This window comes from Malus sylvestris, chromosome 9 (genome assembly GCF_916048215.2).
Source record: "Malus sylvestris chromosome 9, drMalSylv7.2, whole genome shotgun sequence".
NCBI classification, from domain to species: Eukaryota; Viridiplantae; Streptophyta; class Magnoliopsida; order Rosales; family Rosaceae; genus Malus; species Malus sylvestris.
In genome coordinates, this window is record NC_062268.1 from 27,025,890 (window position 1) to 27,053,553 (window position 27,664).

Below are 27,664 nucleotides of genomic sequence, written 5' to 3' on the forward strand. Positions count from 1 at the left end.
AAGTATACAGGTTTTTCAGCGAGGGGTTAGAAATGTTTTAAATGAAAAGTTTTCGAAAAACTTTGTTTTACTGACCCACTCAATTTTGTTTTGCGCCCCTCCAGGTTCTAGATAGCAGAGCTTTGGTGGCCACGAGGAATCCAACGATGTTCTGACAGAATTCACAAAAGTATGACTCACCCTCGGGTGTTTCATCTTAGTAATTGTATTTTTTTAAAGCTTCTGAACTGTGTAAATGGTTATGTCACTCTCATATGACGGCCAGCATGCCCTCATTCGGGAAGGGGTGTGTCACTTATTTTATACTTAATAGAAGTATAATATTAACTCTAAGTGTTTGTTTAATATACCGTTTTGACGCAATATGCATTCTACGAAACATTTTTTAACGATCCAACCGTCAAACTTATTTGTACACATTCCGAGATTGCATACTTAAAAAATCGTAAAAAATAAACATTCAGAGATTATGTAACGAAACAAAAGTTTTCGACGGTTATAAACGAAAAATGACAATTTAACGGTTATTTTAGCTTCAATTTTGATGATTTTGTACATATACACTCCTCGACCCTATAAGAATGTAATGAATAAATTTGATCTTTAATTTAAAGCATTTACATTTTTTTATATATGAGTGATTGTATATATATATTTTTACATTTTTTACACTTCTACAATAATTGTTATTAATTTTACCCTCAAATAAAAAACATTATTCATGAGGGTTTGAAGGATTTTAAAAATCTAAACGATAATATAAGTGTAACAATTATCTATTCGTAGAGGAATAATGATAAATCACGAGTGTTTATATATTCTTTCACATTTTTCATACTTGTATGTATGTCTTCTTATTTCTTGCATATACAAATACTATACTAGTATATTTTAATTTTGGACAAGAATATGTTATGTAAAATTTATCCTAGTAATGATAATAAGGAACTCTCATAATAAAAATAAATAATGACTAAAACTTTTTTTTTTTTTATAATTTATATAGAACAATAATACAAAACTATATATTTAATATAGAATATATTGTATATATTAATATGACTATTGTATTTTATAATAAATCTTTTAGTAATTAAACTTTAAAATTATTAAAATAATTTTTTTCTTAACGGGTCGAAACGGGTTACCCACGTGTATACCTGTTAAGAACCCGTTATTAATGGGTCACCCGATAGTGACCCGATAAGTTATCGTGTTGACCCGAAACCTGTTATTTTCGTGTCGTGTCAAAAACTGCCAGGTTTAGATAAAGCTTCGTATATGCGCGCTAGCTTGTTTAACCTTTCACAAGAATGTGCGGTTATATAAGTCTAGCGCGACTTTATTGCTCGAAGGGCAAGCCGTAGGTAGTCTTGCAGAAACCGTAAGCTACCTTAGTGCACTTGGTAGCAGCTTTAGGGTTCCATGGCAGCTGTCTATAGGGCGTACTACGTAATGTGCCCCCTCCGTCTCTAGGGCCCGATTCCCCACGGATTTGGCCAAGAGACCCAAAATCCTTCAGTTAGCTAAGCCTTGAAAAAAGACCATTGTGGCTACTTCTAGGAATCCCGGCACAAGCTATCGTGCATCTAGTTATACTAGGGTAGCCAGGCTCATCCACGTCTGGATATTCGGAGTGTAAAGTTTATCCTCCCGTCTTGGAGCGCTGACCCATGTGGGTGTTGGGGAATTAATTTACCCTCTCACACTGAAGAGCAATTAGTTTACCCTCTCGCATTGGAAAGCATGGTTGGTCCATCAGGGGGCGCAATTCATGTGATGTGTCCCTAAGAAGAGCGCGGTCTTCTTTTGAAGTGCATGAGTGATCAATTGTCGTAAGCATGCAGCCGAGCCAAGTTGTGATTACTTCTGAATACCTCATTGAAAAAACGAGTGAAATGAATGAGAACTTAGCTATAAAGTAGGAACTGCATAACAACTAGATAGTCCTCGGCTTGTGAGGTGGTGCCCGTCGAGCTTTTTGAGTCTTCAGACTTTGATGTAGCGTTAGGTAACACATGGTACTTCCTCAGATTGTAAGTGCTTCACTACTTTTCGATCTTTTTATCGTTTCATGGTGGCAAGGGTGTAATTACTCTTGCCGCTTACTCTGCTGATCTTGTACGGACCTTCCTAGATGGGATCCATCTTTTTAGAGCCTTCTCTGCGGGCAGTGATGAAGGCTTTTCTTAGGACTAGATCTTCGGGCTGGAACTATCGGATCTTAGCCCTTTTGTTGTAGTTGGAAAAGAGTTGTTGCTGGTAGGCTGTGATGCAAGTGATGGTCTGCTCACACTTGTCCTCTACCAGATCTAAGCTTGTGGCCATTTCCTTACTGTTTTGCTCAATGTTTAGTAGTAGAGCGGTGATACTTGGCTTAACGACATTGGGATGAATGATTACTTCTGAGCCAAATGCCGAAGAGAAAGGAGTCTCACCGGTTGCTCGTCTTTTGGTGGTGTGATATTCTTATAGACATCCGGGGAGTTCATCTGGCCATTTTCCCTTCTTATTGGTGAGGGATTTCTTGAGGCAGCCGAGGATCATCTTGTTGGATGCTTCGGCCTGCCACTACCTTGAGGATATCTTATCATATGCATGTGCTGCTTGATGTTATACTTTTTGGGAGAACTTTGCCACATCTTGATTCATGAATTCAGGGCCGTTGTCGGTGACGATGGACTGAGGGATGCCAAAACGGCAAATGATATTCCTCCATAGCGATGACAAAATGCCAAAATGGCAATTAATCCATTGATTAGCCAATTAACACATTTTTAGAAAGAAAGTTTTGGAGGTTATGGAATGAATAAAATAAATAGCTAATTGATTAGCTAAAAAAGGGAAAATGAGGTAAAAGATATATGGAATGAAATAGGTTTTGGGAGTTACCTTGTAGAAGGGATTTGATGAGATAGGTTTTGAATTGTTATCTATTTTGGGCACTTTTGATTTAGTTGAAGGATGATTGCCCGCTGCTTGCGCTTAGGAATCCCGTTGTATTTCAGGGGTATTTTTATCCTCTTTTGTCCAAAAATCCACGCGTCGTCTTATGATTATTTTTGGCTCCACACTTATGGTGATATTCTTTTTCATTTGTAAGTAATAGGTCTTAGGTTCGAATCTCGTGGATGACGAATTTGATATCAAATTAGGTTATCCATTGTGTGGTTTAGCCAAACTCTCTCATGTTTTAGTAAAAATATATCGTTGTACTAATAAAATAAAATAAAATAAAATAAAAATTGGCTATCCTTTTTACAACTTATTAGATGGTTATTATGGCCGGCAATGACATGCCCTTCTTCTCATACCTTTATCAGCGACGAGGATGCTGTCAATTTGTCATTAACCAATTGGATTATAAAAGTTCTTTTCTTAACTTGTAGACAGCCAAAGCTACTCAAGTTTAGGATAAATTTTAAAGTGGATTCCCAACTTTGATACTTCAACAACTGGCCTTTAGCTTGTACTATTGCGTGGCAAAGTTGGGTATCCAAATAAATGAAGAGGTATCTAGAGATTGTTTTAGGTATAATTAGACCCGGCAACGAGTTATTTTCTATCATATTTGTATCGTGTAGACTATAAACCCGTATTTTTAACGGCCAACCGTGAAGCTAACTAGTGGAAAATCCCAACTTGAAGTCTTGGACTCCTATCACTTGTTTGTAAGTGACTTATTAGCCAAAAAACAAAAAAACAAAAAAAGTGGACTTTGAAACACTTTTAAATTCATGTGTGGAGTTACATAACAAAATGCATTTATATCTTGTATGTCGTAAAGGCGGTGTGAATGCCTACATATTTTGACTAAAGATGAAATGTAAGAAAGACCAAAAACAGTAGTATAGATGTATTGTCAAATTTTATTACTGTTGTAAGGCATGACTTTCAACATGCATTGACTTCTCTTGTAGACTTTTGTAAGTAAATGGCTCTATAGAAACAATATGCAATGTATAGAAAGTGATAATACCAATCTCCCTCCCATCTCTTCACCTGCATTCATTGTTGATAGCAATTTTACCACACATGCAAATGGGTTAAAAACTCCTATATTACTTACAAGAATGACAAGGTTATTGTAGTATAAACGGATCTCGCAAGGTCGTTCTCCACAGAGATTATTAAATAATTCGAAGCAAACCAAATTCCAATTGATTATTGTAAAATAGAAATTTGAGATGATTGATTTTTATGACCTAATTTAATAAAAATGAATTTAACTAATAAAAAAAAAACTAATCTGCAATATTAAAGATGAAGAAAAAAGAAAAGTTTTGGAGAAATCAAATTAAGAAAGAACTAGGGTTCCACCATCACATAGCAATCCTATGAACTTTTACCAATTACTTATAATCTACACATGCCACATTGAAGCTTAGGTTTTTCTAATTTATATTCTACTTGGAACCTCCAATATAGAACGTATATCTAACATGTAACCTGTCCGGACGTTCGGATCCAATCTGAACATGAGAGACTCATTATGCTTTATGAAAACCCTTTGAAAAACCATGCAACACTTAAGACGTGGTGTTCATCTTAAATGAAAATATCCTAATGGTGATCAAATATTAAGACAATTAAATAGTTTTAATCACGGTGATTAATAATTCAAGGGTAAATTGCATAGTAGCCCCTCAGGTTTGAGCTTTATTGCAATCTCATACAACATCTTTAAAACATTTCACTTTCATACCTCAAGTACTATTTTATTTCAATTTCATGCAACCGTTAGATTTTCCATCCATGGATCTGTTAAATGCTGACGTGGCTGCCACATATATGACACGTGGCTGCCAAATGTCTGCCACGTGGCAAATAAAATAATTTTTTAATTTTTTTTTAAAAAACCTGAAATTGGAAGAAAAAAAAAAGGTCCAAACCCAGAAGAAGAAGAAAGAGAAAGAGAAGAAGAAGAAGAAAGAGGAGGGAGGAGAAAGAAGAAGAAGAAGAAGAAAAAAAAAAGAAAAAAGAAAGGGGTCCGAACCCAGAAGAAGGAGGAAGAAGAAGAAAGAGGAGGAGGAGGAGAAGGAGGAAGAAGAAGAAGAAGAAGAAGAAGAAGAAAAAAAAAAAAAAAAAAAAAGGGACCGAACCCAGAAAAAGGAGGAAGAAGAAGAAGAGAAGAAGAAAGAGGAGGAGGAGGGAGAAGAAGAAGAAGAAGAAGAAGAAGAAGAAAAAAAAAAAGGTCCGAACCCAGAAGAAGAAGAAAAAGAAAGAGAAGAAGAAGAAGAAAGAGAAGAAGAAGAAGAAAGAGAAAGAGAAGAAGAAGAAAGAGAAAAAAAAAAAAAAAGGACCGAACCCAGAAGAAGAAGGAGGAAGAAGAAAAAGAGAAGAAGAAAGAGGAGGAGGAGGGAGAAGAAGAAGAAGAAGAAGAAGAAGAAGAAAAAAAAAAAAGGTCCGAACCCAGAAGAAGAAGAAAGAGAAAGAGAAGAAGAAGAAGAAGAAGAAGAAGAAGAAGAAGAAAGAGAAAAAAAAAAAAAAGAAGAAAGGGACCGAACCCAGAAGAAGGAGGAAGAAGAAGAAGAGAAGAAAAAAGAGGAGGAGGAGGGAGAAGAAGAAGAAGAAGAAGAAGAAAAAAACAAAAAAAAAAAAGGTCTGAACCCAGAAGAAGAAGAAAGAGAGAGAAGAAGAAGAAGAAAGAAAAAAAAAAAAAAAGTGGCAGATATGTTTTTTTTTTTTTTTAATTAAAAAATTATTTTATTTGCCACGTGGCAGACATTTGGCAGCCACGTGTCATATATGTGGCAGCCACGTCAGCATTTAACAGATCCATGGATGGAAAATCTAACGGTTGTATGAAATTGAAATAAAATAGTACTTGAGGTATGAAAGTGAAATGTTTTAAAGATGTTGTATGAGATTGCAATAGAGCTCAAACCTGAGGGGCTACTATGTAATTTACCCATAATTCAAATGTGCATGCAATCAATCGTAAGCAATTAAATAAAAATCACGTATTCATGCTAAGGCTCAAGACTTAGCACTAGCAAAATGAATTAGTTATGCATATTCATAATTAAAATCATAGAAAATATTATTAAGAAAATGATTGAAAACACCTTAAAGTAGAAAAACTTCAAGAACCCTAACAATTCTCTCTGTCTTCAAAGTTTCATAAAAGCAAGCGTAGCCAAAAACTAAGAACGGCAAAGCAATATAACCTACTATGCCATTGCAAAATCCCTAAAAACCAGGTTCTTTATTCCAACTAGGAAACTAAGAATAATAATAAAATATCTTAGAAAATAAAGTCCTAATTAAGCTAGGATAATCTGCTAAGTACTTGTCCAGCTATGTTTTAGCCTCAGATATCCTCTAAATCCAGCCCATAATAGTTTATTTTGAAGATCGGGACGTTCTGAACACATCTCCAGAAGGCCATGAAACCATCCGAGATCATTTTGGGCTCCAAAAATGCAATTCAAGCCAAAACGTCCCGATTTCAACATCGTGCACTGCTCCTTTATTTTATTGCCAAAAAATCATCGTTTGGTAGAAAAATATGATATTTTGATACGATCAAGCTAACTGACATAAAAATGTCCTCCAACTAGAATTACTCCAAAATTTATCTATTTGATTATGTTTTGCTCCAGAGGAAGTCGAAAATCCTATATTGAAAATACAATTCAAAATATCAAAATTTTTCCAAAATAATAACCAAAATATACTAAAATAGGGTTAAATATATAATATGAAATTGACTCGTCAATTGTCTAATACAGTTAAGATTATGAACAGTTTGACACATTGCTCCTGACACACCCCGACCAAAATCGAGGCATGCTGGCCGTCACGTGAGAGTGATGTAACCATGTGCACAGTGCGGAAGCAATAATGATATGGAGAAATACAAGTGAGTAAAAACCAAACTACTAAAAGTACTAGCTAAGATAAGGTGTTAGTGAGAGATTAAGTGTGAAATACAAAATCAGAGCATAAATAGCCTAAGTGCAGTCCGACTGGACAAGTACTAATTATACAACACCCAAAGGTGATCCTACATTTGTGATGTTCTATCAGAACCATCGTCGAAATCCCTGTGAGCCACTAAAGCACTTCTACCTAAAACCTAAAGGGGCGCAAAATAGAAAGTGTGAGTGGGCAAAAACAAATGTCACATCCCGACCCGGGGTCCATCACATCTCGGGCCCGCTCCACCACCGTAGCACGATATTGTCCGCTTTAGGCCCCGACTATGCCCTCACGGTTTTGTTTTTGGGAACTCACAAGCAACTTCCCAGTGGGTCACCCATCATAGGATTGCTCTCGCATGCTACTTGCTTAACTTCAGAGTTCCGATGGAACCCGAAGCTAGTGAGCTCCCCAAAGGCCTCGTGCTAGGTAAGGATGGGAATATACATTTAAGGATCACTTCCCTGGGCGATGTGGGATGTCACAACAAAGCTTTTCAAAATCATTTCATTTATCAAAAGTGCTAACCCCTCGCCGTAAAACCTGTATAATTTCCCAAAAAATAATATATGCTATGACAGAAATCATGCTCAGGATGAAAATCCATAGAAATATACCATGCCAAAGTATCTCAATGAAATGCTATAAGTAATCCAGTTAAAATATATCAATGCCAGATATCATATCAGCTGGATCCACCTAACGTTACCTGCACGGCTAAGTATATAGCTCATAACCAATCTCAATCATATCAAATCTTGTACACGAGTCAGAACCACCTAAAGTGGTTTGTACGACAAGACTAGGTGTAAAATAAATATGCTCTAGTGTTATGATCACGTGAAGGCTGTGCGAATGATTACGGGTCACCTACGAGTCGGAACCACCTAAAGTGGTCTGTACAACAAGCCTGTGCACCTAACTTGGATCCAAGGTAAGCATATGGTGCGGGGGTTGAACATCACGTGAAGGACTATGCCCTAACTCTAGGCGGGAGCACTAACACTGGGGTGCAGGTTTATGAGCTTTCAATGCAACACATCATATCTAGCATAACTAAAGCAATCTCATATCTTTAATTTATGAACTTACCTGACACTTACCTATGCGTCCGCAACACCAATCATAAATATATGTAACTACTAGTGCATAAATAAAATAGGTAGATACTTTGCATGGCATTTCAAAACGTATAATCATGCAAATTCATTTTCTGGAAAAAAATCTCAAGTATATAGGTATATACAGAAAACCAAAAGCCCACTTACTGATATGTCGAAGGGTCGTAGCTCCCGAGCCTCGATTGATGGCGCTCGTCTTCAGGATAGGTCTCACCTATATGCGAAATAACTAAATAAACGTTATTTAAAGCACATACACAAAACTAGGAAATAACTTCTCATACATTACTCAAATGGGGTATTTGAATATACTACCATGACCTACTCAATCTCAGGAACATCCCCATATTTTTGAAATTTTTTCATAGCACCCATGCGCCCTCACACGTTGGCTCACGCGTAGGCACGTGCCTTGCACACCAAACGGATTCCCTAACGGAGTTAGAGAATATTCTGTTAAAAACAGCATATACCGTTAGAATTACCTGATGGCGTTAGAATATTCCGTCAACTTGGATGGAATATTCTCCTTCTTCTTCCTTGGTTCGTCGGAGTCCGGCGCCGGTACCACTGCGATCGCCGGAAACTGGAAAAATCTTAGAACTTCAATATCTTATTCATTTCTCAACCAAAATTCATGAAATTTGTACCAAAATGAAGCTTACAACGAGTAGAACAAAACCTTACCAATTTTAAGCCCTAAAATCCACGAAATCTTGCCGGAGAAACCTCGATAATCCGGCCAAAATTTGAAACTCGCCAAACTAAGCTTCCCGACATTCAAAACACTCCAACTTTCTTCCCCGAGCTTCGTGAAGATGTCCTAAAGCTTCCAAGAACCTTAAAACTCGCTGAAAAGCCCACAATTACGATTGCATGAACAATACTCACAATCTGAGATTCTGGGTTCCCAGGTTTTCGAGGTTTTCACGTCCAACCACCACCACCATTCGACTCCTAAGCTTGCAAGGAGTCCAAAAACACCAATCACGACCTCGATCTGTGACGTTTGAAAGGGTTTTGAGGGTTGTCCATACAGGTTGTACGGAAATGGCAAGAAAATCCGAGAGAGGGTACACGTGAGTGGTGTGTGTGTGTGTGTGTGTGTGTGTGTGTGTGTGTGTGTGTGTGTGTGGGTGTGGTCCAGCTTGTCACCAATCAAAAACAAAGAAAACTTAGTTCTAATTGGGTCCAAACAATTAGAACCTAACCTATTTGGTCCACATCCAAAACTCAAACCACACGACATCACACAACGCTCAAAGGTATAAAAGGAATTTCCACGCTATCAAGGATAAAATAATATACATTCGGGACGGACTGTCACAACTCCTGTTCCACATCAATCTCTAGCAAATGTCCTCTCTCTCATTTTTACCTATTTATAACATTGTGACCATTCATTACATTGTTTTGTAACTTTTTAATGTGATTTTTGTATTGTTCAACACACGCCTTTACAATTTCAGACAGACTGCCACAATTAGGTCATTAAGTGTAGCCAATTCTACGTCAATCAAGCAAATTCGGGAGCAACGCAAGATAATTGTAACATAAACGTCCTTTCATTTTTTTTAATGATTGAAACCCTGTGTAAATTAAGTATCACACTTGCAGTTTATTTAGAGACCAAAAGAAGACTAAGTCTTCACACTTACAATTTTATTTAGAAAACAAAAGAAGATAGGGGAACATAATTTCAATTTCCGTCTTAAAAAAAAGTTAAACAGAAGATAGCCAAGTTAACTGACACACCCCGACCCAGAGGATCAAGGCGTGCTGGCCGTCACGTGAGTGTGACGTAACCATAAGCGCGACACGGAAGCAAAACACTAACATACATAAGAAGGAATTCAAACCAAACTCTAGCAGAACAACCTACTAGAATAACAAGACGGGTTATAAAGCAAACAAGTGAATTCAGAGCATAGGTTTAAGTGCAGTCAAGTAGGACTAAAATAAAAATACACCACCCTCAGGTGAGTCCTACATGTCAAGAGTCTGTCAGTATGCCGGACAAAGACCTCGAGAGCCACCAACTGCTAACTAGAACCTGGAGGGGCGCAAAAACAAAATGAGTGGGTCAGTAAAACTAAAGATTTTCCAAAACATTTCGTTAAAAACACTTCTAACCCCTCACCGTAAAAACCTGTATACTTTCCCAGAAAATAGTATATATACATATATATACGCAACATCAAACTCAACTCAATTTCATCAACATAATATCTCAATAATGACATGCCATGCCCAAAATATGATCAGAATACATCAATATCAATCAGGTGAATGATAAATCAACCGGAGACCCTACAATGGTCCTGTACGGCTGATTCTAAAGCTCAACATCCAATCCAACCGGAGTCACCTCAGTGACCTGTACGGTTCAACTCTGCACGTCACTCGGAACTACATATAGTAGTCTGTACGATGACAGGTGTATAAATACGCTCTAGTGCTTCTCTCATCAATCATCAGCGCGCATAACTAAGGTCACCCACTAGTCGGAATCACATCTAGTGATCTGTACGAGTAGCATGTCGGAACCCTCACATGGTCTGTACGACATCCACCTACTTGGATCCAAGATGAGCGTGCGGTGTGGTGAATAACAATATAAGCACTATCACCTAGGTGTAGGTCATGAGCTTTCAATGCAATCCATGATAAATAACTCAGCTGAAAATAAATAAACTCACCTGAGCGTCCACCACGTCATTTCACATATATATATGTTAATTATCAAACTAAATATCTCAACAGTTTCATGCATGGCAAATAGATTCATAATTTTCACATAAACGGATTTTCTGGGAAAAACAGTTGTATATAGGTAAATACGAAATCAAAACTGCCCATTCACTGATAAGTCGAGGGGTCGTAACCCCGGTGGCGTCCCTGGATGCGCTCGTCCTCGGGATACGTGTCACCTATAAGCGAAACAACTATAAAAACGTTAATTTTAAACACATCACCAATAATTCGAAATAACTTTTCATACGATGTTCAATTTGGGTATATGAATATACCACATCGACCTACTCGACGTCACGGACGTCGCATAATTTTTAGAAAAATTTTTGGGCTTGCCACGCGCCCCCACACGCCAGGACAGGCACGGGTCCATGCGCAGGCCACGCGCAGGTCACGCGCCGCGTGTGTCGTCTTCCTCCCTGGCTCGCCGGACTGGTTTTTCCGGCGGCCGGTTTCCGGCGAGTTTTGAAACTCTTCGTTCTCCTTCGTTTTTCACCCATTTTCTTCGTATTTTATATCAAATTGAAGCCCCAATCATGAAAAATCACGATAGACTAGTTTAAGGCTCTAAAAATCAAGAAATCTCACCGGGAAAATTCCAAGAAATTCGGCCAAACTTGAACCACGTGATCCCGACGTCCAAATCCTTCAAACGAAGTACTCCGAGCCTCCTAGGAACCTCACTAAGCTCACTACAAGCTTAGAATTCCCTGAAAATCAACATTTTACGTTGGCATGAACAGTGACCAAAAATGGAGGTTCGGGTTTCACGTGATTCCGAGGGTTTCACTTCCTAAAACTAGTACCATTCAACTTAAAATGACTCAAGGATGAAGATGCATACCTTGGATGCCTCGATCCGTCGAGTTTGGAAGGTGTTTGGGTGTGTCCGTACGTTTGGGTGTGAAGAGAGAGAGGGAGTCGGGACGAGGAGAGAGAGAGAGACACGGGGAAGAGAGGAATAACAGGGAGGTGTGTGTGTGGTATGTTTGAGATATTCATATTTTTCCTAACCTATTGGATATGTTAATTAAGTTGGATAGAATTTTCAAAGGTTGGATTGTTTGTTTGGTTAGGGATGTAAATGGATGGTGTGGATTTGATCTTAGACCCGGCCCGGGGCGGACCACTTCCCGGGCCGGGATGTGACATTAACACAGAGAACGAAAGTAAACATAAGTCTCCAAAACCATTCCTTCATACTAAACAAATTTTTTGAATAAACGATAGTATCTACACTAAGAGAGAGGGGAGTAGACTTAGCCTCACAATTGGCTAGCAATAATGTGGTTCAAATTCGTCTTTGGTGAGAATCGAACCTAAGACCTCTCACTTACAAGTAAAGAGGATACCACTAGACTGTAATACAAAATTACAATAAACTTTATGTATATAAAAAACAGTTTGAAATGTTTGAGCCAAAAACATAAAAGTTACTCATACCTTTACGAGCTAAAGATATCAATATTAAAGATTGATAAGTTAGATTAAAGATTGATAAGTTAGAGGAGGTATTTTCACATCACCACCTGTAGGTGAGGTTTGAATAAAAAACAGTAATATTTATACTTGTGAAATTACATTATTGCCCATCATTTTTTTGTGTGATAAAAGACTAATTTGTCTTTTCATCCTCTTTTGATTAACAAAAAAGATTTTATTAATTAATATTTATACTAAGATGTTGGAGAAATAAAGTAATTTTGAACTCGTCACTTCCGAGATTCAGACTTAAAATCTTTCTTCCTTTATAAGTAGGAGAAATGTAACTGCAGTCTGATGGTTGAAGTAAATAGTTGAAGTGAGAGTTGGATCACCTGTGGTGATAAAACGGGTACCGTTTAATAAAAACCGTGGATAATTCGAATCCGAAACCAAAAGCAGAGCCTTTACTTATTTTTTTTGTCCGTGTTATTCAGCAGGCTTGCTCTAATCATTCATCCCCTTCTTCACCCTTTGCTCTCGTTCAATTTCCCAAAGGTAGGCCCTCACTCCTCGATTGCAATTCTTTACAGCCAGAGCTTTTTGGTTAGGGTTTTTGATCCATTTAATCATCGCTTTTCTTATCTGGATTTGATCAATTAAATCATGTGTTTTGTTTGATGGTTAGGGTTTTTTGCATCAGTTTCTTTTTCTTAATTTGATCGAAATTTAATTGGCAGACACCCATTTTGTTTCTTTTCTTGTTAGGGTTCCAGTTTCAAACCATACATGCTTTCATTTTCTTTGTTCAATTTTTGAATTGAGCTGCAATCTAATATGTTAATGATAATGGTAATGACGATTAGCCCGAGGCCTGATATTTATTTAAAATTTTCGAATTTAGTTCAAAACTTCATCAGGGGTGTTGTTTCTTTATCAAATTTTATACCTTCGTGTGACAAGTTTTTGATTTTGTTGATTAGTTTGCTTATTAGAGATTGAATAGACGGTGAAGTGTGAAAGAAGAAGATGTGGGCAGCTTCGTGCCTGGCATCATGCTGCGCTGCTTGCGCTTGCGATGCTTGCAGGACGGTGGTGTCAAGTATTAGCCGTCGGTCTGCTAGGATTGCATACTGTGGGCTCTTTGCGCTTTCTTTGATCGTCTCATGGATTCTCCGCGAGGTTGCTGCTCCTCTCCTGGAAAAGATTCCCTGTAAGCCACCTCTTCCATCATTCCAATATTAGTCTGTGGTGTTATGTTATCTACTTGTATTCTGTACACTTGTTTTGAATGTATTGTAATGCTTTATAAGAAAATCATAATAGAGTGTCATCAAATGAGTGAAGAATCTTACCTTCCCGTGGAAGTTTGACTACAACTAGGTGATGAGAACGATTATATTTCATCGGCTAATTTTAATTCAACTTTGAATTTGAGGAAATTAGGAATTACTTGGTTCTTGGGTTTAGTGGTATATCATATATGGTGGTTGGATGTGACGCTAGTCTCATATTGGTTGTTGATGCAGGGATTTCTCAGTTTAATGAGACACATAACAGGGAGTGGTTCGAAACAGATGCAGTGCTTCGTGTTAGCTTGGGGAATTTTCTCTTCTTCACTATTTTATCAGTTATGATGGTTGGTGTGAAGAATCAGAAGGATCCCCGTGATAGTTTGCATCATGGTGGATGGATGATGAAAGTTATATGCTGGTGTCTTTTGGTGATCTTCATGTTTTTCGTACCAAATGAGATTGTTAGCTTCTATGGTAAACACTACTAACCATCAGGGTTTTGTTTTCATAGTGAATGAAATTTCCACTTTTTATTCTTTGAATAGTCCCAAGCGCTGGAATTAATATGCAATTGGCATTTCTTGCCCTGATTAACAACAACAACAAAGTCTTACCCGCCTAAACGGGGTTGGTTGTATGAATCCTAGAACACCACTGCACTCGGTTTTGCGCCAAGTCTTGCCCCAATTAACAATCACAAATTTTGAACCTACAAGAAGTGTCTGTGGAACCCATTGCTTAATGATTAAATTGAATGCAGTTAGTCCTATATTAAAGTTTTAATTCTGATGTTAGAATGTAGGCATTGTTTTAAGTTTTCAGTATTAATTTGACTCTTGAAAAATAGTTAGATTGCTAAATCTAAATGGCTTTAAACATTGAAGAACTTAATTATGGGCTTACGTAGGTTGAACTTAGAGAGTAATATTTAAGTTATAACTCCGCAATTGTTCCATATTTTTCTGTGGAATGATTAGTTTTTTGGTTCTCTGTCAGATCACTCTTAATTTTTTGGTTAAATAAATGTACCTTGGTTAGAGCACATTCAAGCTTTTAAGGCGACTGTACAATTGTCATGATTTTGTTAGAGTAATCTGGTGAAAGAAAAGCTTTTTGACCATGATCTGTTATGCAAGGAAAATGAGAGAAGATTGGACCACTATTTGAGATTAAAATAATATCTGAAGGCTAACTGTACTCCTTCAAGTAAATTTATCTCATATGTTTTCGTAAGGGAGGAGTGCAGAGTATTCTTTATGAAGTATCAATAGCATTTGGATTAATCTGTTATCCTGCTGTGGAAAATCTTTTCAATTGTTTGACTAAATTTGACAGTGAAGTATCATGTTTGCAGAGACAATTTCCAAGTTTGGCTCAGGATTTTTTCTTCTTGTACAAGTTGTACTTCTGTTGGATTTTGTTCATGGATGGAATGACAAATGGGTTGGATATGATGAGAAGTTCTGGTTCGTGTATTATTTTCTTTAGTATCTATTATTCAAATTCACATTTCTACATCTTTAACTGATTTTAACTTGCATCTTCCTCGCTATATATAGGTACGTTGCACTTTTTGTTGTTTCTCTTGTTTGTTATCTGGCAACATTCGTCTTCTCTGGACTTCTTTTCCATTGGTTCACACCATCTGGACAAGACTGCGGGCTCAACACCTTCTTTATTGTCATGACTCTCATGTGTGTCTTCGGGTTTCTTATAGTGGCACTGCATCCTTCGGTAAGTTCGTAAATATGCATGTTTTTACTTTTATTGTCATACTATTGTAGCCAATGATAATTGGTTATCAAGAAAGGAACAGGAAAAGAAGAAAGCAGGCCCCACAGTTGTATGATACATTCATGCAAAGATACAACTGAAAAAAATTAAAAAGGACTAACAAAACTTGTATAAAGTTGTGAGATCGTTGCATTATTGTTACTGTCTTTATGTGCAGAGAGACTAGTTATAGATTCAGTGATAGACCAGAATTACAGAGCACAGAGCCAAAAAAATCCACCGTTGTCTTATTTTATTTTTTTTCAGGAGGAAACATCCTATTCTATTTCCTTAAGATTGCGCAAAAAAAAAAAAAAAATTAAAACTCGAAATTATATGATAAATTGACACTTATTTAAGCATGTTCTGTAGATAACATAATAATTGGGTCAAAACCAGAAGAATATCACTCTCCAGGTTATGGTGATGAGAGCTTGATTCAATTTATTATTTTTCCCCCCTGCATTCTGACTAGAGCAACACATTTCTCCATCTTAGATCCAGTTAACTTAAAGAGTATATACTGCTTGGCATATTTATACTGTGGAGTAAATTTTGTTATGAATAGTACTGTGATTAATTATGATTTTAATGTTATACAGGTAAGTGGCAGCATTTTGCCCGCGTCAGTTATATCTATGTACTGCACGTACCTCTGCTACAGTGCACTTGCCAGTGAACCTAGGGACTATGAGTGCAATGGTCTTCACAAGCACTCCAAAGCTGTTTCCACCGGGACCCTTACCTTTGGGTTGCTAACCACTGTTCTTTCTGTGGTTTATTCTGCTGTTCGTGCTGGATCTTCCACAACTCTTCTCTCCCCACCAAGTTCTCCTCGCTCAGGTAATTCTCTGAGGAACATTTAGAACTCTTGGTTTGTTTCAATAGGGTGCTATTATTGGCACTCCAAAAATCTCATTGTACACTCCTCATAAGTGTATTTTTCTTTCTCTAAATATAGAAAGTTTGGACTTTGGAGTGCACTATGAGATTTTGAAGTGCTAATAACAGTTTCCTTTTTCTATACTATTACTATATGAGAAAATGTGGTTAAACTGTCCTTTCCAATGGTTGGTTATGTTGAGGTTGTTTCTTGAACTATTTTATTTGATGTTTGGTTGCACTGAGGCTATCCAGTTTTCCTATGCAAAAAACTGATGCACCTTTTATTATTTATTTTTGGGCAAAGGTGCTGGAAAGCCTCTGCTTCCATTAGACAAGGTTGATGAACACGAAGAAAAAGAGAAGTCCAAGCCAGTGTCATATTCATATTCGTTTTTCCACATCATCTTCTCTCTTGCTAGTATGTACTCGGCCATGCTTCTGACAGGGTGGTCAGCCTCAGTTGGGGAGAGCGGGAAGTTGGTGGATGTTGGGTGGCCATCTGTGTGGGTGAGGATGGTGACTAGTTGGGCAACTGCAGGTCTGTACATCTGGTCTCTTTTGGCTCCTATTCTGTTCCCCGAGAGGGAATTCTGAACCCCGACGCCACCAAACGAGAGAAAAAAGGGTTTGCCCATTGACGTATTAAGTATATGTATTGTGTGTATCCTACTTGTATTGTACTTTAAAGTAACCATCAACTCTGAATAGAATGGTTTGTGTTTGACTTTTAGAATAACCAAATCATGTCGGAAAAAATACATGTTATTGAGCTTGAAATCGTTTTCTTTCGATATCCCGAAACCATCCTGTGTGTTTTATATTCTGCACCTGTATCTATGTGGTTCGAATACAACCCGAATGCCCTCCTTTTCGCAGGATGTTAGAAGACGCTAAACTTGATTGCTTCTTGCTGCCTGAGTTACAAGATGGTGTCACAATTATTGCATTGACTCATCAAGTTATTTGAAGGGATCATCGTTACATGGCCATTCAGTCATCAAACAAATAACATACGAAATGGACAAACAGCACAACTTTTTCCAAAGAATGAACGGTCACGATGATTTCAGATATTGAGTCACGGCTGGCTTTTATTTTTCTTTTTTCAATTTTTGTACAAGCAATATCTTATTTCTAAACAAATCAAAACTGTGGGCTGCGGGAAAGGGTTTTGTTTGAAATAGACAAGCACCACAAATGTTTCTAACAGAATGAACGGTCACAATGATAATTAAATGGTCTGGCGATTTCAAATTTGAGTTCTGGGTGCCTTTTTTTTCAATTTTATAGAAGCAATATCTTATTTTAAATTCATCAAAACTGCGGAGAAAGGGTTTTGTACTTGAGTGATGTTCAAGTTGTTTAAGATGTGCTCGAGGATGCTTCGTATATGTGAGTGATTCTTTGGTTTCGAAGTGAAAATTGAGAAAGAAGAGAAGAACAAGTTACAAGAAGTTGAAAGGCAAAATAAAAGCAAGGAATCAAGTTTTTATTTTTGTACATCCGATATAGGGGGTATTTGACTGAGGACCTCGAATTCAGGGTAAATGCTCTTAACCAACCGAGCCACAAACTCTTTGCATTGCAAGGAAGGAAGAAGGTTAACAAACAAGAAGAGAATAAGTGAAGGAGGCCAATGTGAGACGTTGGCCGGATGATCTGAAGGAAGTATCGTATGAGATGGACGACGTGTTGGATGAGTGGAGCACTGTGATACTAAAGCGAAAATTCGAGAAAGAAGAAAAAGAAGGTGAAATCCCTTTTGATCTTACTAAGAAGAAGAAGGTATGCTTCCCCCTTTGGCCAAGTCAAATATCAGATTATTTCTCGCCATGACATTGCTGTAAAGATAAGAGACTTGAACGAGAGGTTAACATCGATTAGTAATGAAAGACAAAGTTATAACTTTCAATACGCAAAGAGAGATGTCGAACTTGAACGACTGATAAGTTGTTCCGTTGTCCACAAATTTGGGACGTTTGGCCGAGACAACGAAAAGAACATTTTAGTGAGCAAGTTGCGACTGGTTGATTGCAAAAATCTCAGAAAGTTGCCTAAGGACATGGGAAAGCTAATGAAGCTAAAGCATCTTCATGTGGAGGAATCTTATCTTCTAAGGCCAATAGGGATCGGGAGATTAGAAGAGTTTCATGCCATTTGTAATGCCGACAAGACAATGAAGGATTCAAGTTAGAAAATCTGAAAAACTTGGACCAGCCTGAAGGGCGTCTTTCCATTATACACTTGTCTCAGCAGGCAGCGATGATGCCAAGAAAGCACTGTTCAATTGTCAATGTCATCTTATGACTTTGGCAGGTGGAAGCGATGAAGGAGCACTGAATGCCTTACAACCAAATCCAAATGTAACTACTTTAATCATCCAGGATTATAATGGCTTAAGGAGGCTTGGTCTCTACGATTGCCGGGAATGCGAGTTTTTGCCTCCTTTAGTAGATCTAACCCACCATTGCCGGGAATGCGAGTTTTTTTGTCTAGTGCGAGAGAGAGAAAGGAAGAAGGTAAGATGCCCATAGTTTGAGGTTTGAACGAGAGAGATGATATGGTTGCAGAGACAATGAAGCAAATGGAGAGTTGGTATCAACACGAAATCATATTAGGAGACCTTTGACAAAATTGAAACATTACAAATAAATTTCAGTTGCCATCGATTACGCTCCCGAAAATGGGATGCCATGAGGTATCATTTGCGAAAAAAACATCCAAAGAAAACTGGAGTGAGCAAAGAATGTTACACTTAAAAAAAATCCAATTTGAATCCAATGGGTTAAAGTTTAACCGGGTGTTTAGGACAATCATTCAATCCTCGTAATCTCCAGCATTCTCCAATAGGTAATTGGCTGCCAATTCCTCATTGCGATCGCACGCCAGAAAAGCCTCAATGACCAACGCTCTGTCAAATCCCATCGCCTCAAGCTGAAATAGAGAATGCCAAACTAATCAGCACATACGAAAATATTATGTAGCAGTTGTCAGGAACAGAGAGAATACATACACGTTCAATGGCCTCCTGCTCGGCAGGGGTTACGTTGATGGCATGAGGCATATCTTGGTCAGGACCGTCAGGCTGATCAAATATGCCACTGGAAGATGGAGCAATTTTATAAAAAAGACAAATCATGATTTTGACAAGTTCTATAAATTCAATGCAGGGTTTTGAAAAGGCAATCATATCTTATTAGAAACATAAACCAGTGAAGATCCGGTTAGCTTGAACAAGCCCTGAAGAGAACCCAAGGGATGGCTCAGAGCCTTAGAAGATACGTGGGTGGAGAAAAAGTACTTGATGAGCAAGCAATTATGTAACTGGGAAGACTTTATCGGGCCCTGTTTATGACTACAATGTACCAAATTCATATCTATCAGCACTCACCCTTCAGAACCCTCAAGCGGTTCATTTATTAACTGAAGGAACTCAGTATGGTGCTCCTGAATTAATCTTAAAAGCTGGGGATTTTGCTTTCCGAGCTCCTGCAGCATGGGCTGTAACAAAAGCAGCATGAAACTATTTAACACATTTATAAGAAACCATCACAATATGTAATGTCAAAGACGCAAAGCAAATGCAAACCTGCAAAATTTGTGGATTTGCTTGCACCATTGAGCGCAGTGCTTGGAACTATGATGGAAACAAGAAAAATGTAAATAAAAAAAAACCTTTCAGCACTGACAAGTGAATAAGGCAAGCAAACTGAGTACAACTTGATGCATTGGGAATATATACAAACCATTAAGATGACATAGCTTAGCCAAACATTGCTTGCAACAGAGGATTAATGTCCTCTTCTTCTTTGAAAATACAAGAATAAATAAGAATATAAAGAAAGAGATGGGATCAATTTACAATTATCTACCATCCCCTCACTACATGCCCCATCTACCCTATCTGCACATTTCTGCGATACATAAGAACCAAAATACACATTATCGTAGCAAAATTTCCAAATCTTAAGAATGGTATTTGTGGTTTTCCATACACGTCAAATTTAATCCTGAGGTTTGAAAAATGTCCTCCTCAACCTTGTGTTTTTGTTTATGTTTATGATACCAAACATAAACCGAAAGGAGAGACTGACAAAATTGATACCGCAAGACTAAATTAGACATATAGGCCAATTGTTAACATGGTCGAATAATAAAATTGTCAACAAGTTCAATCAAGTTTATGTGATTGTTTATAATATACAAAATGTACACCATAGCTTGGATATATTATGACAACAAGTTTACCTGCCGATTATTCCTAAGGAAGTCGAGGGATCCAAGTGCCCCAGTGCCAGCACCAGAGAGTGTTTCCTGGAGGATTCCAGTTCAGATACAATGCCTCAATAAATGCACAAAAACATCCAACAAGCCTGAGTTTTACCTGAGGAAACATATTCAAAGGAGCAGAGTTAGGTGCTCCAGAGACAGGAGCAGCATTGGTTGCCCCTGTCTCAGTTGCCTGACTTGCAGGGAAATTTCCTACAGGAACTGCAACTTCTGTTGTTTCTGGAATACTCTGAAGAACAGTATGTCAGCAGCTACACAATGGATCAACTTCACAGCAACAAGTTTAAGAATAGACATACAGAGTACAAGTAGTCCACTGCTCGCTCTGGATTGTTATAAGCTGCTCGTAGGGCACGTGCAACTGTTTCTCTGTCCCAGTTGCCACCTCCCAAATCCATTATTTGTTGAATAGTCTGCTCAAGATTAGTGCCAGCAACTAAAGTTGAAGCAGCTTGACCATAGGTATCACTATGCGCACTGCAGTTGTAACAGAGGACTTAAGATCGTTATGTTATACTAGTAAAAGTAATAAACTATGGCAAGAGGAACCCAACTCTGTTATTCTGAGTCAAATTGAAAAATGAAAAGCGGATAATGAAAGCAGTTTCTTGAAGCAGCCAATGCGCCAACAAGGATAGTTCATTCACTAAGCCCTAATTCACAATTTAACTTATAGCAGCCTATACTAATTCTTAACGAAATCTATTTGAGTGAGCATGTTCAAGGGATAGGTAAACATAAACAGACAGCATGGTTAACACACTAAGCTCAGCTCAAGAACTTGAGTAAGCATGTTCAAGGGATAGGTAAACATTAACAGACAGCATGGTTAACAAACTAAGCTCAGCTCAAGAACTTGACTCTAAGGTTCGTATGTTGTATTAACAGTTGGCCGCCAAATTCAACCTTAATTTCTAATTATATGTGAATAGGACACACCACCATTCCACACTGCCTTGTTCAAAAGTAACACAATGACTACACATATTCTCTTTTCATAGATACTTAAATAAAAGGTTCCAGCAGCTATACAAGTAACACAAGGTGAAAATCATAAGAAAAAAACAATGAAGGCTACAAGAGGAAAGATAACGAGATGACTCTAGTTATCCACATGAGTAGGAGTGTCAAAAGATGAGCCTTTTAACTCAAACAAAGGATTTCCATCAAAAGATGCTTGATAAAGTTCACTTTAATCGATGTACTTCAATCCTTAGTAACAGCTGCAACTTAATGCAAGCATCATATGCAACAATCTAAGGTAATTCAAATTTTAACCATTTACACATACAAGCTGTTTGTACAACATGTTGTAAAATATAATGTCAGGAGAAAGAACAATACCTAGCAGTGTCTGGAGCAGATGTGGTACTCTGTAAGGGTCTGCCACAGCACATAAAGTGAAAGTATGAATCTAATTTAATATGAACACAGGTTTAAAAGGTTGCTCATGATGTAGTTGTTAACTCACGGTGCTTGTATTGGAGCTTCAGTTCTGGTTGTAGTATCTGTGGTTGGTGGAGTTGTAGAAGGATTTGTAGAGGCAGGCTGTAACACAGAGATACAGCATTTAGCCTATACATGAATAATATACCCAAAAATAAATTAACAAATGCCTAGCAACTAATATCAAGAATAATACCTGACCATAAGAAGACCCTGTTAAGCCAGAAGTTTTACTCTGCAAATTGCCAGAAAGAAAAATTTAGAATGAATGGTAGGAACAAGAGTATATGCAAATTGCAGAGAAATCACACAACAAAACATGTTTCTAAAGTCGCCGCCAATCTTGGTTAATGTTCATAATAGAAAGATTATCTGAAAAGCAAACATGTGCTGGCATTTAAACTTCCACAACTACGCATGAACAATTCACAGAAGACTCGTCATAGATAATAGTTCTACTAATTATGGTGTTAACTCCGGCTGTGTAGCCACTCAGTACTACGGTCTGGTGATATTCCTCTTCACTTGTAAATGAGAGGTCTTTGGTCCGAATCATGTGGATGGCGAATTTGAGACCAAATTAGGTTGCTCATTGTGTGGCTTAGCCGAACTCCCCCTCCCCTTAGTGTAAAATACATCGTTGTGCTAAAAAATTAAAAAATTAAAAAAAAAATAAAATAAAAAGAAAAAACAACTCCGCGTGTTTAAGTTTATCTTACACTGCTGGTCTTAAGCCCAGATAAAGAAGGAGGGGGAGGGCATCAGGTAGTCGACAGCCGGCACTTCGTTTTCACATCAAATCCCTATGAATGCAGGAAGTTGTCCAAGGGTCTAGTAAGAAGATGCTAGCTAAACAATTCAACAAAGACAGCAAACTCAACTAACAAACAAAGATACATGGCAGCAGACCAACAAAATACCGCAGCATGCAATATAGCCTGAAAAGAACCATTCCTAAGTTTTGAAAATGCAAATACCAAAAAGGAAGCCAAAAACAAATTCATCCCACAGAAGAACCATCTCTTCATCCCTTGCTCCCCTCAGAAATTCTTCCATTCCTCTACATCCGAACAACCCAAAAGATTTCCATCACTGATATCAACTATGACTTAGTTTAAAAGGATCCTCTCTTCCTTACCTAATTTCATTTTTAATATTTTCCTGCTACTTTTCTTCTCTAGGACCCCTTCTCTCCTCACACTCATAGACATACCCTCAGAAGTTAAAAGATTATATATTTTTTTGTCGATTACATCATTTTATTCAGCTAAGAAAAGGCCTTAACCCTCTAAAGTTGGATTGATTCATGCACCTTTAGTCAGAAGAAAAGCAAAAAAAAAAAAAAATCTTTGTTAAGCACATTCATGGAAGCTCCACTAGTTATAAACGTTGTAATCATGCAGTCCATATCATGACAATTACCTTGAAATATTACTCACAAATCCCATCATGGTACTTTAGATGCCAGAATAATCACAAACATATCTTAAGCATTGTTAGACTAATTAATTTGATTAAATCACAAACAATCCACACTAATGAAGCATTTCATCTTCCAGAATTAGAGGTGTGGAAGTATGTGTGTATTGCCTGATATACTAATTATTCATCCGATACTAATGTTTAACCATTATTAATCACTCTCATATCCTAAGAATACAAAATATCAACAATGCCCTTGGTTAATTCCATATCTAAAAGACGACAACTTAATTAAAGAAGGATAAACAGCAAAAAGGTAATAGTTTAAACTGAAAAATTAAATGAAGATGCGAAATCTGAGTAATTTTTCCCCAAGTGGCCAGTTGAGCTAGCCCAACCTTTCTTTTGATTTGCTTTAACTGGTCATTATTTATTCCCTTCTATATAGATATTCACTATAAAAAAGAGCCAGTTGACATGCGCATGAGTGCATGCCAAGAGGCACAGTACTAAAGTCGCACACTAAATTATAGTATATACAAGCTTTTAGTAGAATAGTATGGCATTAGCACTTCTGTGTTTCTGAACAACTTACGGTTTCAAAGGATGGAAAGTAATGGTAATCAAGATCAGACAAAACACATCTGTCAGACTCAAGCCTAGTGAAATATATATTATTACCGATTCTATGACTGGAATTTGCCAAATACCCCTAATGATAAACTTCTTTACTAAATGAAATCCTACAATTGATGAAGACATCAATCAACAAAAATCGGTTGCCGTATCAGAATAAGAGTTACTTTGAATATAATTAGCACATTGCCTATGATTTAAGAGAGAAATACCTTGCTAAGCATGACAACAAGAAAACCGTGTTCCGTGACCTTATTGTCAGCCAACGTAGTTTCGTCTTTCAAGACCTTCCCATTATGAATCAGTAACTGCTGTCCACATGGGTAATTATCTTTTCCTTGTACATCCTCAATGTTCTTCTTCACAGCCATAACCTTATATTCACATTAACATAAGTACATTATGCATATATTTAATTTCAATTATCCAATTATATCAAGCTTCTCTACAACCACCACCTTCCATTACATGTTATAGCCATTCTTGTCTGCAATTATGCTCACGTGATATGCGAATAAACGGGCATATAAACAAAATTCAAATTTGGATATATATAAGCAAACTTAACAACATTTCTTCCATTGGTGTGGAGTGTGGTTGGAAAGGAATAAAACATATTACACTGGATTGACATTGTGCAAGTACTTGACAAGCAATAAGATATGAAAAAAGTTACAATATCTCAAATTTTCTTTCCTTATTTTCTTACCAGCCTAGAAGCAGAAAATTCAAAATTCAAAGTAAAAAAGGACAAGAAGAAAGATGCTCACGGCGTCAGTGGGCTGAACCCTAATTTCGAAATGGCTGCCTTTGAGGGTCTTTACAGTGAGCTTCATCTCAGCAGATTGGCAAGTCCAGAAACGACAGCGTCTCGATTGGCTCGGGAGAGAGAGTGAGGAAAAAAAACCCTAAAAAAGCGAGAAGGCCGAGGCCTTTAAAGACAAGGCAACCGAGTGCAGGGAGCGAGTAGTGTACTGTGTCCGCTTTTCATCTCCTCCATACTAAATACTGGAATGCACGAGTGGCGCACGTGACTTTTTACAGATTTATTTATTTATTTATTTATTTTTGTCAAGCAACTAATTTAATTAAAATAAGAGAAAATTATAGTAATTGTTCCTTAACTTTAACTCAATTGGAGCAATGGTCATTTTCAATTAAAAATTAATGATCATTGGTCCTTTAACTCATCAAGACGTGTATCTATGGTCCTTTTTTTCAACTCCGTTAGAATTCCGTCAAAATGACTCGTGTTGGAATGACCATTGTTACAATTAGGTAAAAGTTGAGGAACCATTTCTCTAATTGGGTTAAAGTTGAGGGACCATTGCTACAATTTTTTCATTTGGTTTTCTATATTTGCCCTTTGATTCGACCTCACGTGCGTGGCACGTGACTCATTTTGACGGAAGTTTTAACAAAGTTAACGAAAATGACCTTAGTTGCACATTTGATGAGTTAAGGGACCAATAGTCATAGATTTTAGTTGAGGGACTATAACTCTAATTGAGTAAAAGTTAAAGGACTATTGCTATAATTTTCTTTTAAAATAAAACCCACTAATACAAAGTGAGACAAGTCCAAAGACAATCCACAATCCTAAAAGAGACGATTGAATCAAATGGTTTACATGATAGTGTATTTAAAGAGTATGGATTTGGATGTGACTCATTTCTACTCGATACAAAAGGAGATACAATGATGAAATAGATGACGATACCAGTCCTACACGTAGATATAATACTGATAGCGTGTAATTCCTACACAATATTGGATTTTTTATGACTAATTATTATTATGAAAGTTGTGTGGTGAGATTCGTATATCCGGAATAGAATAAATTATTCATATACGTATTTACTAAGGCGTATGGTGGTTAAGTAATATAAAATAAGTGGCAATTGGATCTTTGTGATCGTTCAAAAACAATGAACGCGATTGGTAGATCTCAATCCAGAGAAGGATTATGTAATGATAATGATGGTGATCAGATTGACAAATTGAGCAAGTATTCAGAAGAAAGACTTGAGTTGGCGCAACCAATGCTTTTAGGTTATACTTTATATGTTTTGAGAAGGTTTTGGAAAAACTATGATTATGATTTTTATTTTTTATTTTTTATTTTTAGTACCATATTATATTTTACACAACGGTGGGGGAAAGCTCGGATAAGCTAAATAATTGGCAACCTAATTTGGTATCGAATTCACCTTTCACAAAATTCAAACTTAAGACCTTTCACTTACAAGTGAAGAGCAATAGCACCAGACCATAATATTGAGTAGTGCTTTAGAACTATGATTTACTTAAGAAATTTTACTCCAGCACCCTTCCTATGATCTTACTGAATGGCAATTGGGATTATTAATCTCACTCTAATACTCTCATATCCGCAGCCAAGGAAGGATTTGCGAAGCGGCAAAAGGTTGGATGCTTTCTAAGTCCTATTCAGTGTTCTAAATAGCAGCTGCCTAGGCGCTCAGTGGTGAGGTGTCATCCTGATTGGGTGCTAAACAGTGGACAAAATTGGGGAGTTATTAGGCGCCCGCCTAGGCGCGCCCGCCTAGGCGCTCTTAGGCGATCCTAGGCGGTGGTGCTAGATTGTTCTCCCTGTCACTTTCGAGATCTAGTCGCCCCTTCACCGCAGATTCGTCAAAAAAATCTAAGGAGAGTGGAGGGAGAGAGTTCGTGCAGAAGGAGATAATGGGAGAAAGCAATGGTCTGCTGCAAAGAGGCCGAGTGGGAGATAGACGAGAGAGTGTGCATATGAGATTTGAGGGGTGCGGCTATTGTTTAGCTAGGGTTGGTAAGGTTTTGTTTTATATAGTAAACGTTAATAGTAAAAGTTATTGACATTTTCTTTTAACAACTATATCAACCCAACTTCATCTTTCTTAAAGAAACTAAGTGCCAATAATAACTTCAAATTTACATCTTAAAAATAACCCCAAGTTTATACAATGTTCATAGTTATGCATGTTTTGCATTTTTATTTTTCAAATTATATATATGGATGATTTTTTTAAGAGTAAATATGCACTTATTTCTATATTATATAATAAATTTATTTAAAAAATAAAAATCCGTTTAGACGCCAGCTCGCTGCTCGATTTTCGCCTAGCGTGTTTTAGAACCATGGTCCTATTACATTGCTTTTCTAACTTTGCGTTTCTTCTTTCTATTATTTGTTGGTCTGTTCATTTCTTCCATCTTATTCTCAGTTCCAGCAAGAGCTTTTTCATCTTCTTCCACACTCATATGGAAAAGATTTGAATGTTTAATTGGTGGAGAAATGTACGGTAAGTTTTTTCTTTTTCGCCTCTAGTGTTGGTTGTCCCTCATGAAATTTGAGGGGTAATTATATTTTCGTTTGATATTCTATCAATTTAGCTTGGCGTTACTTTATTAGTATTTTATGTGGAGCAGCGCAAATTCTCTTTAGTTTTATTTGCTTGGGTGCTGCTCTAATATGGTGTAGGGTTATTTCATTTATTTTGTTTCATTTGGTTCACAAAATCACCTTGAATATTGTTTAATGATATTCATTGTCTTTGTCTTTCATGCACTAAATGGAAAGGATCAAAGTTAACATAGAATTGGCGTACAAGCGAATTGATTGTGGGATTGTATATTATTGGTTATGATGGAAGGTTAATATTTTAAATGAAGGTAAGGTATGTCGTTCATCTTCTTTTT

The 27,664-nt window shown here is 37.3% G+C and overlaps 2 protein-coding genes and 1 long non-coding RNA gene across 4 annotated transcripts; 2 read left to right on the forward strand and 1 right to left on the reverse strand.

The window, feature by feature from the left end:
* The first annotated feature begins 12,614 nt into the window (after positions 1-12,614).
* LOC126583071 (uncharacterized) lies at positions 12,615-16,975 on the forward strand. 2 transcript variants are annotated; one of them, XM_050247370.1, is made up of 7 exons: positions 12,615-12,779; positions 13,205-13,434; positions 13,751-13,990; positions 14,871-14,982; positions 15,076-15,250; positions 15,892-16,132; positions 16,479-16,975. In XM_050247370.1, the coding sequence occupies exons 2-7, from the start codon at positions 13,251-13,253 to the stop codon at positions 16,766-16,768; spliced, it is 1,242 nt and encodes a 413-aa protein (XP_050103327.1). In that variant the 5' UTR covers positions 12,615-12,779; positions 13,205-13,250; the 3' UTR covers positions 16,769-16,975. The 2 variants fall into 2 exon arrangements, with proteins under 2 accessions (XP_050103327.1, XP_050103328.1); XM_050247371.1 differs by having other exon boundaries at positions 12,646-12,779; positions 13,217-13,434.
* A 1,791-nt stretch (positions 16,976-18,766) lies between these two features.
* On the reverse strand, positions 18,767-24,938 carry LOC126583073 (ubiquitin receptor RAD23b-like). The gene is made up of 12 exons (XM_050247374.1): positions 24,739-24,938; positions 24,181-24,342; positions 22,107-22,145; positions 21,936-22,012; positions 21,809-21,847; positions 20,764-20,941; positions 20,559-20,693; positions 20,423-20,488; positions 19,764-19,811; positions 19,566-19,675; positions 19,188-19,275; positions 18,767-19,108 (listed from the first exon to the last, which is right to left on the reverse strand). The coding sequence occupies exons 1-12, from the start codon at positions 24,802-24,804 to the stop codon at positions 18,992-18,994; spliced, it is 1,125 nt and encodes a 374-aa protein (XP_050103331.1). The 5' UTR covers positions 24,805-24,938; the 3' UTR covers positions 18,767-18,991.
* A 1,591-nt stretch (positions 24,939-26,529) lies between these two features.
* LOC126583084 (uncharacterized) lies at positions 26,530-27,614 on the forward strand. Its single transcript, XR_007609666.1, has 3 exons — positions 26,530-26,774; positions 27,190-27,267; positions 27,546-27,614. It is a non-coding gene; the product is annotated as an uncharacterized LOC126583084 (long non-coding RNA).
* The last annotated feature ends 50 nt before the right edge of the window (positions 27,615-27,664 follow it).

What these genes read in the sequence shown, in the direction of transcription:
- LOC126583073 (XM_050247374.1), bottom strand. Translation starts at nt 24,804, where the DNA reads ATGAAGCTCACTGTAAAGACCCTCAAAGGCAGCCATTTCGAAATTAGG. An exon ending in CAAATCCACAAATTTTGCAG is followed by an intron (nt 19,676 to 19,763) that starts GTTTGCATTTGC and finishes CTTTTGTTACAG; the next exon opens with CCCATGCTGCAGGAGCTCGG. An exon ending in CCGCTTGAGGGTTCTGAAGG is followed by an intron (nt 19,276 to 19,565) that starts GTGAGTGCTGAT and finishes TCCATCTTCCAG; the next exon opens with TGGCATATTTGATCAGCCTG.
- LOC126583071 (XM_050247370.1), top strand. Translation starts at nt 13,251, where the DNA reads ATGTGGGCAGCTTCGTGCCTGGCATCATGCTGCGCTGCTTGCGCTTGC. An exon ending in TGAGATTGTTAGCTTCTATG is followed by an intron (nt 13,991 to 14,870) that starts GTAAACACTACT and finishes TCATGTTTGCAG; the next exon opens with AGACAATTTCCAAGTTTGGC. An exon ending in GGATATGATGAGAAGTTCTG is followed by an intron (nt 14,983 to 15,075) that starts GTTCGTGTATTA and finishes CGCTATATATAG; the next exon opens with GTACGTTGCACTTTTTGTTG.